This window comes from Elephantulus edwardii, unplaced genomic scaffold, assembly GCF_000299155.1.
Source record: "Elephantulus edwardii isolate Elephantulus edwardi_28Jun2011 unplaced genomic scaffold, EleEdw1.0 scaffold00339, whole genome shotgun sequence".
Classification (NCBI taxonomy): Eukaryota; Metazoa; Chordata; class Mammalia; order Macroscelidea; family Macroscelididae; genus Elephantulus; species Elephantulus edwardii.
In genome coordinates this window covers 778,681-789,666 of record NW_006400089.1, presented here as the reverse complement: position 1 = coordinate 789,666, position 10,986 = coordinate 778,681, and the positions used below count along the sequence as shown (strand labels likewise).

General features: G+C 37.4%; 1 protein-coding gene across 1 annotated transcript; it reads right to left on the bottom strand.

Moving 5' to 3' along the window:
* Positions 1 to 6,917: 6,917 nt before the first annotated feature.
* On the bottom strand, positions 6,918 to 8,022 carry LOC102851528 (eyes absent homolog 3-like). The gene is made up of 2 exons (XM_006901615.1): positions 7,912 to 8,022; positions 6,918 to 7,673 (listed from the first exon to the last, which is right to left on the bottom strand). The coding sequence occupies exons 1-2, from the start codon at positions 8,020 to 8,022 to the stop codon at positions 6,918 to 6,920; spliced, it is 867 nt and encodes a 288-aa protein (XP_006901677.1).
* Positions 8,023 to 10,986: the final 2,964 nt, after the last annotated feature.

Here is a 10,986-nt window from a genome sequence, read left to right as displayed (position 1 = left end):
CTCAATGCATTCAATTGTGGTTGGACATCTGGAATGTTTTCATATTTTAATGATGTAGAATAATGCTGCTATGAGCATTGGGGTACAAGTCTTCATTTGTGCCTCAGTTCTCATTTTCTCAGGCATATTTCTAACAGTGGAATAGCTGGGTCATATGGAATTTCTGTGTTCAATTTTTTTTTAGGAAATGCCCTACTGCCTTCCACAGTGATTGGACCATTTTACAATCTCACCAACAATGTATAAGAGTCCCTATCTCTCTATATCCTCTCCAACACTTATTACTTGCTGTTCTGTTATACTTTATCACTGCTGTTGAAATGAGATGGTATCTCACTGTGGTTTTAATTTGCATCTCTCTTATTGCCAGTGATTTATTTTTGTTCTGTTAATTGCACATTAATTTAGGAATGTTTTCCCACAATGTACAATTGCCAGTGATTTTGAGCATTTCTTCATATGTCTGTTGGTCATCTGAATATTGTCCTCTGTAAAAATTCTTTGCATGTCTTTTGCACGTTTTGTAATTGTGTTATCAGTCTTTTTCTTGATGAGGCCCTGTAAGACTCTGTAAACTTGATATGGGACCGTTTTCTGAATTGGCATTATCAAATGTTGGTTTGTAGTCAGGGGGTTTTCTTTTCAATCTACTGGAAAATGTTTTTGATGCACACAGGGATTTAATCATTAGGAGGTCTCATTCATCAATATTATCCTCTCCAAACTGCGTATTTCCGGCTGTATTTGGCAGTCTATTTATTCCATGGACTAGGCTGTCAAAGATATATTCCAGGTTGTCTATTATGAACTTTATTATTGTGGGATTTACTCCCAGGTCTCTTATCCAGCTTGAGCTAATATTTCTGTATTGCATGAGATATGGATCCTTTTTCAGCTTTCTACAGGTATCAGTCCACTTTTGCCAGCATCATTTGTTGAAGAGGTTGTCATTTCCCCATTCAATAGTATTTATTTTCTCGTTGAATATCAGTTGACCAATGATACATGGGTCCATTTCTGAGTTTTCAATTCTGTTCCCTTGTTCTATGTGCCTGTCATTGTACCAATACCATGTTCTCTTGCTTACTACCATTGTGTAGTAGGTTTTGAGGTAAGGGAGTGTTTTTCCTCCCATTTCATTTTTTGCTTTTCAGAAGTATTTTGCTTATTAGGAGTCTCTTTCCTCTCCAAATAAACTTTACAATTTTTTTTCAATCTCCTTGAAAAATAAATATGGAATCTGTATTGGGATTGCATGGAACATGTAGATTGCTTTTGTTAAGATTGTCGTTTTCACAATATTGAGTCTTCCTATTCAAGAACGGGGCACATTTTTCCATTTCTTTATTTTTTTGTAGTTTATCTTACAGAAACGTTCTGAAATTTCCTTATACAGGTCTTTTGTACCTCTAGTTAGGTTCACTCCCAAGAATTTCAATTTGTGGTAACTATTGTAAATTATATCACTTGCTTGCTTGTTTGTTTTCTTTCTCTGAGTTCTTTGTTACTGTAGAGAAATCCCATTGATTTTTGGATATTGATCTTATATCCTGTCACTCTACTCAATTCATCCTCTAGTTCTAATAGGTTTTCTGGTAGAGTCATTGGGATTTTCAGTGTTATGCAAAGGCATTTGACTGCGCGGATCATAACAAACTGTGGCTGAATCTGAGAAGAATGGGAATCACAGAACATTTAATCATGCTAATGCGAAACCTATACTTGGACCAAGAGGCAGTCATCAAAACAGAGCAGGGCAACACTGCCTGGTTCAAAATTGGGAAGAGTATACGCCAGGGATGTGTCCTATCTCCATACCTTTTCAACCTGTATGCAGAGCAGATTATCCGAGAGGCTGGGCTCTATGAGGAGAAGCGTGGCGTTAGGATTGGTGGACGATCTATCAACAATCTGCGTTACTTACTGCAGAGGGTCAAGGACTGCAGCCTTCAGTATGGACTGAGGCTCAATTTCAAGAAGACAAAAATTCTCACCACCGGACCAATCGGTAGCATCAGGATGGATGGCGAAGAGACTGAGAGTGTTCACAGCTTCAGTTTGCTCAGCTCCATGGTCAACACTCTTGGCACCAGTAGCCAGGAAATCAAAAAACGTATTGAGAATGGGAAAGCCTGCTGTTAGGGACCTTTCTAAAGTACTCAAGAGTAGCGGTGTCTCTCTGGAGACTAAGGTCCACCTGATACAGGCCATGTTTTTACAATCACTTGTTATGCATCAAAGAGTTGGACAATGACTAGGGAGGATAGAAGGAGAATTGACGCCTTTGAGCTGTGGTGCTGGAGAAGAGTATTGAATGTACCATGGACTACCAAGAAAACAAAGATTCATTGTAGAGAGGGTTAAACCAGGCTGCTCCTTGGAGGCAAGGATTCTGGGGCTTCGCCTGACATACTTTGGACATGTTGTAAGGAGAGACAGGTCTTTAGAGTGGGACATCATGCTGGGTAGAGTAGAGGGACAGCACAGGAGGGGAAGACCCTCTATGAGGTGGATTGATTCAGTGACTGGGGTAATCAGGATGGGTGTGTCAGAGGCAATGAGATTGGCACAGGATAGAGCACGGTTTAGGTCTGTTGTACATAGGGTCACTATGAGTCGCAAACGACTCAACGGCACATAACAACAACAACAACAACAACACCACTATCATGTCATCTGCATATAGCAATAATTTAACCATATCTTTGATCTAGATGCCTTGTATTTCCTTCTCTTGTCATACTGCCCTAGCAAGTACTTCCAAGACTGTGTTGAATAGAAGTGATAACAATGGGCATCCTTTTGTGATCCCTTCTGTGAATTCCTTTTTTGTGGAAAAAGCTTTGTCTTTCTCCGTCGAGATTGATATTGGCTCTTGGTTTTGTGTATATACTTTTCATTACGTTAAGGAAATTCCCTTCTATTCCAATTTTGCTGATTGTCTTTATCAGAAATGGGTGTTATATTTTGTCAAATACCTTTTCTGCATTAATTGCTAAGCTCATATGGGTCTAATTATTTATTTTGTTAATATGGTGATTTACATTGATTGTTTTTCTTATGTTGAATCATCCTTGCATGCAAGTTATGAATCACACTTGGTCAAGGTGAATTATTTTTTTATGTGCTTTTGGATTCTATTGGCTAGGATTTTGTAAAAACTTTTGCATCTATATTATGAGAGATATTGGTCTGTAGTTTTCTTTCCTGGTAAAATCTTTGTCTGGTTTTGATACTGAGATTATGCTTGTTTCATAGAATGACTCTGGTAGAATTCCTTCTTTTTGTATTTTTTTAAATACTTTAAGTATAATTGGTAATAGATCCTTTCTGAAATTTTGGTAGAATTCATTTGTGAAGTTCTCTGGTCCAGGATTTTTCTGGGGAAGACTTTTTATGACCTGTTCAATTTCTTCTTTTATAATGGATCTGTTCAAATGTTCTACATCTATCTGTGTCAATCTGGGTAGCATATGAGTTTCAAGGATTTTTTTCCATTTCCTTTAGGTTTTTTAATTTATCCAAGTATAGCTTTTCAGAGTATTTCAATGTTATTGATTTAATTACATCTGATTCTGTTGTGATGTCACCTCAATAATTTCTTAATCGAGTTATCTGTATCTTCTCTTTTCTTTCTTTTGTTAAGTTTATTAATGGTTTGTCAATTTCATTCATCATTTTGAAAAAAAAACAGCTCCTGGTATTATTGATGGTTTCAGTTGTTTTTCTGTTTACTATCTATCTCATTGATTTCAGCCCTTAAATTTATAGTTTCCTTTCTTCTGGCGTGTGTAGGATTAGATTGTTGTTCTTTTTTTATTTGCTCAAGGTGTTGAGTTAGATCTTTGATTTTTCTTCTTTCTTCCTTTTTTTTTATGTGCGTGCCTATTGCAATGAACTGTCAACTGAGAACAGCTTTAGCTGTATCCCAGAGATTTTGGTAAGTTGCATTTTCATTTTTATTTGTTTCAAAGACTTTGTACTTTCTTTATTTCTTTTATAATTTAAGAGTGTTCTAACAGAGAACTATTTAGTTCTCACATGGGTGGTTTTGTAAGCTTTACCCTCCTGCAGTTAATTTCTAGTTTTATGAAATTATAGTCTAAGAAGATATTTTGTATTATTTCAATGTTTTTTAATTTGTTGAGGTTTACTTTGTGTCATAATATGTAATCGATTCTGGAGAATATACCATGTGCACTTGAGAGAAAAGTTAATTGAGTTTTAGTTAGATGCAATACCTTGAATACATCCACAAGGTCAACTTGGCTGATTGTATAGTTTATATCCTCTGCATCTTTGTTGCATTCCTTTTGAGTTGTCCTATCATTTGGTGAGAGTAGTGAGTTAAATCTCCTTGTAGTTCTTTCTTCAACTCTGTTAACTGTTGTTTTATATATTTTGCAGGTCTGTCATTTGGTGCATAAATGCTGACCAAGGTTATAACTTCTTGATCTATTGTGACTTTAATCAGTATGTAATTTCCCTCCTTCTCTTTTACGGTGGTTTTCATTCTAGAGTCTACTTTATCAGAGATTAGTATTGCCACTCCTGCTTTATATGCGGCTACCATTTGCTTGATATGTAATTTTTTTTTAGTTTTTACTTTTGAGTGTGTCTTTTCTTCCATTTTTTAGATCTGTCCATTGTAGGCAACATATTGATGGGCTTTGGGTTTTTTAACCTTTCTGCTACTCTTTTTATCTTAATTGACACATTTATTCCATTCAAATTAAGTGTGATTATTGTCAGGCCAGGTTTTACTATCGCCATTTTGTTGTTCTTTTTCTATTGTTTCTGGTTGCTATGGCCCATAGATTTTCCTTTGGTATCTCTATGTGAAGGACTTCACTTAAACTGTTTTGTAGTTATGGTCTTGTTTTTACAAATTCCTTTAGTTCCTTCTTTTTGGCAAAGGATGTGATTTCTTTTTCATATTTGATGAAACACTTTACTAGGTATAGGATCCTTGGCTGGCAATTGTTTTCTTTCAACTTTCTGTATATATCTTCTCATCGCCTTCTAGCTCACATGGTTTCTGTTGAGAAATCAGAACTTAATCTAGTTGTTTCCCCTTATAGATGATTCTGTTTTTCTCATGCTGATTTTAGTATTCTCTTCTTATCTTTTAATTTGGAGATTTGACTATGTTTTGATATTTTCTTTTGTGAGTCAAATCTGTTTGATGGTTGCTTTGCTTCCTGAATGTGGATTTCCCACTTATTCAAAATATCTGAAAAGTTTTCTTCTGGTACTTCTTTCACAATTCCCTCCATGACTTCCCTGTCACTCCCATGTTCTGGAATTCCAATTATGTGTATGTTGTTCCTTTTGATATCATCTCACATGATTCTAGTGTTTTCTTCATTTTCTTTACATTTTATCTCTTATTTTTCTTCTAGTATGTTTCCAGGAAGGTTTTTGTCTTCCAGCTCACTAACTTCCACTTCTACTTTTTTTTCCTACCAACATGTTGGACACTTCTGTGATTTCAGTCTTGATGTTTTGGATTGTATTTTCATGCTTTATTTCCAGTACCGTGTTGACTTTACCCTCTCTGTCTTGTGATGAATTTTTACACTCTTGTACCTCTTTTTCTATACTATTATATATATATATATATATATTCAGGAGGCTTGGGCACGCACTCTGGAAGTTAGCTGGCTAACTGGCAGGATGGCTGGCATCTTGATGGTGGCTCCTCTTGGTGGTAGTCAGGCAAGGGAAGTTTCTGGAGTCCTTTTCCTTGTGTTTTATTGTTCTTTTTGCCCTTCTAAAGTCAGTAGGTGGCCCTGGGCCTTAAAGTAAGGGCTTTAGAGTAAGGGTAAATAAAGGGGGGAGCCTACTCCAGGGGGTAGCTTAAAATCCTTCACAAGGCTTGGAGACTGGAGTTTCACCTCTGATTTGACAGCACTTAACAACAACACAACAGCATAGAGAGAGATCACTTGTCCTAGTGGACAGAAAGTCATGCTCCCAAGCCTAAAGTGGGTGACTCTAATCCGCAGCCCTCAAGCCTGCCTTTACTTGTTTTGGGTGAAACAATCTCCTAGGTCATATAACCCTGGTATGTCCACTTGCTGGACAGAAGTAACTTGTGGTTGTTGTGAAGCAGAACACTATGACACTGATGTCAAATGTGAAAATGGTTACTCATAGTGGACAGTGTCTGGTAGAGCTCCCCGATTAAAACAAGCTTGGAAGCAGGAGTGGGAGTGGCATCCACTTCCATAATAGCTTGCCTCTGGAAATCCTATGAACCTGGAGAAAGGACAGAAGTTGTTAACGGTGTCCATATCTTTTGTTCATAGGCTTGCTATGAGGTGCCTCTGACTCAATGGCAACAACAATATATATGTATATATATTTCCCTATAAGAGAAGGATTATTTTGGGTTTTTTTCTTGATTTCTGAGACAGTCTACTGCTTTTTTTTTTTTTTTTTTCAGAGACTAAGCCTTTACTTAGAAAAATAACATACATTCACTGGGAATAATTTCTACAGCTAAGGAGAGTATAAAGACTGCAAGAGATGTTATAATAAAAATTTGCTGCATTTATGCTATCACCACAAATTAAAAAGTAGTTCTCAATCTGGTCAACCAACTTAGAATGGAAATCTGCCCCAAGAATTTCCTCTTCATTTTCTTCATTTGTTGAAATAAAACAAAAACTAGAAGAAGAGCTTTAGAGCTGTGGTGAGTCTATCTGAGGGCCTCCTGTTTCGTTAGGATGACAACATGGTACTGCAGGCAGTCTTAGAACAAGCAGCTTCATCCCTTGCAGTGGCTGCTTCTGATTGTGTTCTCGCCAGCGTTCCATGGAGAGAGAAAGAGTATGTGTTCCCAGTTGGTTCTAGTTTCTAGCTCCCTTCTAAAGTGAAAGGGGGCTCATGAGGAAATCTCTTCATTCCAGTTCTTAGAGGATATCCAGCTCCAGAGCCTGGTGGAGGGACACGAGATCCCCATGGTTTGTGATCCTCCAGAAAGGCATGTTGTGCTGTTTGGCAGCAATTTCTTCACCTCGCCCACCTCCAATCACTACATATGTGACTTTCTTCCCAAATCTTGACACGATTCTCTCAAAGCAGCTCTCTTTCCCAATTTTGGTAGCACTGTAAATGTTTCCAGTAGGGAATATTTCTCCTAGTCCATACAAGAGAACTTTGGCAAGAGCTGGAACCAGCTGGGTGGTAGTGATCAGAACATTCACACAATTTTTCCTGGACTGGATGAGAAGTAAAGATTTCAAGGCAGTTCCTAACCAGGAGTCTGTTAAAACTTCAATGTCTCCTCTTAGTCTCTGAAGTGCTTCCATTCTCTGGGGACTGAGAAGACCACCCATGTTGCTTTTATGTTTATCATAGATCTCTTTCATTTTTCGGTACCAGAAAGCCAGCTTCCTCATCCAGTCCATACCTCCCTGGACACCCACTGTGGAACCGTGGCTGCCACTGCCTCCTGAGCCACTGAAACCATCTGTTGAAAAACTGTAGTTTCTCAAGTCTTGGCCATTGTCATCAGAAGCCATATCTTCTACATGTACTTGGTCACACTCCTCTAAGTCATTGAAAAAGAGATGTGTATCAGCCACTTCAAAAATCATTTCTTCCACTGTTAAACCTAAGCCAATCACTACTGTTGGGTCCTTTCCATATTTCTGGTCTATTGCTTTCTTAACATCATGTGAGCCTTTTCTTAGTAGATGTTAGGTTGTGGTAACTAGATAATGTCATAGGGTACGGCAATGTTATATGAAGGACCTATATATTGGTGCTGTTCTCTTGGGGAACACCATCAAAAGTGGGAAGATTGTTGCCCTCCAGAAACCGCAGTTCTACCGAGCCACTTCCACTTGAGCTTATGAAATCCCATATGACATAGCTAGACAGCCATGTTCAAGGACACAGTACCTCTGGTTTTGGTGTGTCTGGCATAGGACAGCAAGGCAAAGGCAGGCCAGTTTGGTCTTCATGAGGTGGTCTAGTCTGGTCTGGCCTAACGTACCAGCATTCTCTTGCCATCACTGGGAGTCTTGATATTTAGATTTTCTCATTCTTTGTGATACCTGCAAAGCTTTCTTTTAACACCTCATCCACAAATTTTCAGTGATTGTTTTTCCCTTTTCACTTTGTTTTGTTTTATGTTGGGTTTTTTTTAATTGATTTACTTACAGAGGTAGTATACATTGTGTTTTACGTTATTCCTCATTCACATTATATTTCATACATTCACATGCATTATGTTTTATAAAATTAATTGTCATTGGACCTTGTACATTATTACCCTGTCTTTTCACCCTGAACCTTCCCATTTCCTCCCCCTGCCTGACACCCACTAAAATATGCAACCTTGTAGTTTTATCCCTACTCATCCTCACTCCTTTGCTCCCACTCCCCCACCCCTTGAGCTTACACTCATGTTTTACTAGTTATCCTTCTCTTTTTATAATAATGGTCTTATGCAGTATTTGTCCTTATGAGACTGGGTTAGTTCACTCTCTTTTTTCCTTCTTGTTTTATATTTTCAGTCGCACATATGTTATTTCCCTGATTGTTGTTCTACATAATTCTCACATTGTATCATCTTCCTTCCATGATGTCTTTGCGTTTTCTACTAGGAGATTTTCATTAATGGTCTAGTCATCTGTCTCTCTGGTTCTATGTTCCATTTCTTCTATTCTGCTTCTTTTTCCTTCTTACATGTTGATGGCTTCTATATTGTTGGTCTTGCTATTCTGGGTTGCGTTTTAATCTTTTTCCATAGCTTCTAGTTGTCCATTGCTTTTATTTGTTTTGACTTATAATGACTTAAAAAAATTACTGGTATCTTTGTTTTGTTTCAACTCTTCCATCATTTGTAATTTCTTTAAGATCATTCCTTGGAATTCTGTGTTGGATATTCATCTCACCTTCTTGCCTCTGGAATGTGCACTGGCTCTGTGATCTGATCTCATTTCTTACATAAAGGCTTGTTTTGGCTTTTTGTGGGCATTGAAGCTGTCTGCCTCTTCTGGGACATTCTATAGCCTTCCTCTTGGTATTTGCATGGGAATTATTGGTATGTCTGTGTAACTCTTTGTTCATTGTGTAATGATGTCCATGATGGGATTGTTGGTGGTTGTGGTCTACATCTACTCAGTTGGTGTACATTATGTCTCTTGCGTTATTGGTGTGTGTGCATGCTAGAGAGCTAAAAATGAAAAAGATAACTGAGTTTCTTCCCTGGAGGGGTTAACAGGTAACCCCTGTTTTTCTTTCTATTGTCCTTTGGCAAAGGGGCCCTTTGAGGCTCTGCTTTGGAAACTAACTTCAGGTAAAACTGTGTCAGTATAATTTGGGATGTGACTTTAAGGGAGTGTATATTAAGTTTCCTGGGCTGGCCTTCACTGCAGGACTGGTCAGCAGATTAGATATGCATGTGGGATGGGCTTTTTAAAAAGCCATTCAGTCATTATCTGCCAATAATCCCATGTATACTCATTTAGTGTCTGTGTGTGTGTATGTCTGTGGGGGGGGAAGTTTGGGGGGGAGTGTGTGTGTGGTGTGTGTGTGTGTGCACACATGCACAAAGAGGCTGTTTTCTCTATGGGAATTGACATACAGCTTTTCAGTCCCTGAACATAAACTGTTTCTTTTAGTGCCCACACTTAATTAAAGATATTTTTATTTTGTTTGGGGTATATTCTCACCTAGTCTAAAATGGTGCTGCTTGGTTCACCTTGATGGTGGAAGGTTTTATTCCCACCTCACTCTGGGGCAGGTCCCAACAGTGTCTCATCTGCCTAAATTAAAATCCATTCACTTAATCAGTCACATGGGGGGGGGGGAGGTCCTCTATTCTGCATGGTGTTCTGCTATGTGCCACTAAGATTTTCCTTCTCTCTTTGTGGGCAAAGTCATACTCAGTCAGTGTGTTGTGCTTATTGCCAGGACCTTACTGACCTTTTTACTCTTTCTCTTGTTTCCCCAACACTTTAGGATGCTCAAAAAAACACTTTAGGATGCTAAAACATAAAAAAGTGGTTGAGAGTCTGTGTTAAAACCTTTATGTTCTTACTGGAGAAAGGCAGTTTTGCTTGTCTCACTAGATTGCTATCTCACTGGAAGTCCTCTCAGATAACTTTTGAAAAAGATCAAATTAAGATAGAAATTATGAGATGCTAGAAATTCCAAAATTTGTAGTTAAGGTTAAAGCCATATTTTAAGGCTTAAGAATGAATTTTTGCTTTTCTACCTGCAAAGTTTCTATAATAAAACACATTAAAATATACAAACAAAAATAACTATAAAAGAACCCTTCTGGTGAGCTCTGGTGGCCTAGTGGCAAGAAGCTGCACTGCAGTCTCAGAGGTACACGGTTCGAATTCACCAGATGCTCTGGTGGAGAAGGAGGATTGTTATCTCCTCCTGTACCAGTCATATCTGATTTGACGGTACACACAAAAAATAATGAAATAAAATAAAAAATTTAAAAAAATTTAAAGCAATTTAAAAAGAACCATTCTTCCATCATATCCAACCCTATTTCTTTCATTTTTAAAATAAAGGCATCCAGCAGATGCTCTGCTGAAGAAGGAGGAACAAACGCCTCCTATACCAGTCAGATCCAATTTGACGGTACACACATAAAAGAAACAAACAAACAAATAAAAATTATAAAATAAAGACAAGCATTTTCCAAAAGTCATAAATTATTTTGATATATTTTAGTAATGCAATATCCATATGTTTAATATCAGTAAAATATTAGTAAATATTTAGGTATTATTCTTGGAAAATGTTAATTTTCGGCTTATATATTATAAACTAGTGTATTATTTTTTAAAAGTAGAAGATCCAAAAAGGTAATTTTTAACTACTTAAAATATGTTTAAAAGATACATGTGAATAATTATTTGTCCTAAAAAATATTCCACCTTATAATAGCTCTGAACACATTGTATATATTAAATTCAAGAAAAGTCAGTGATCATCAAGTATGCTATG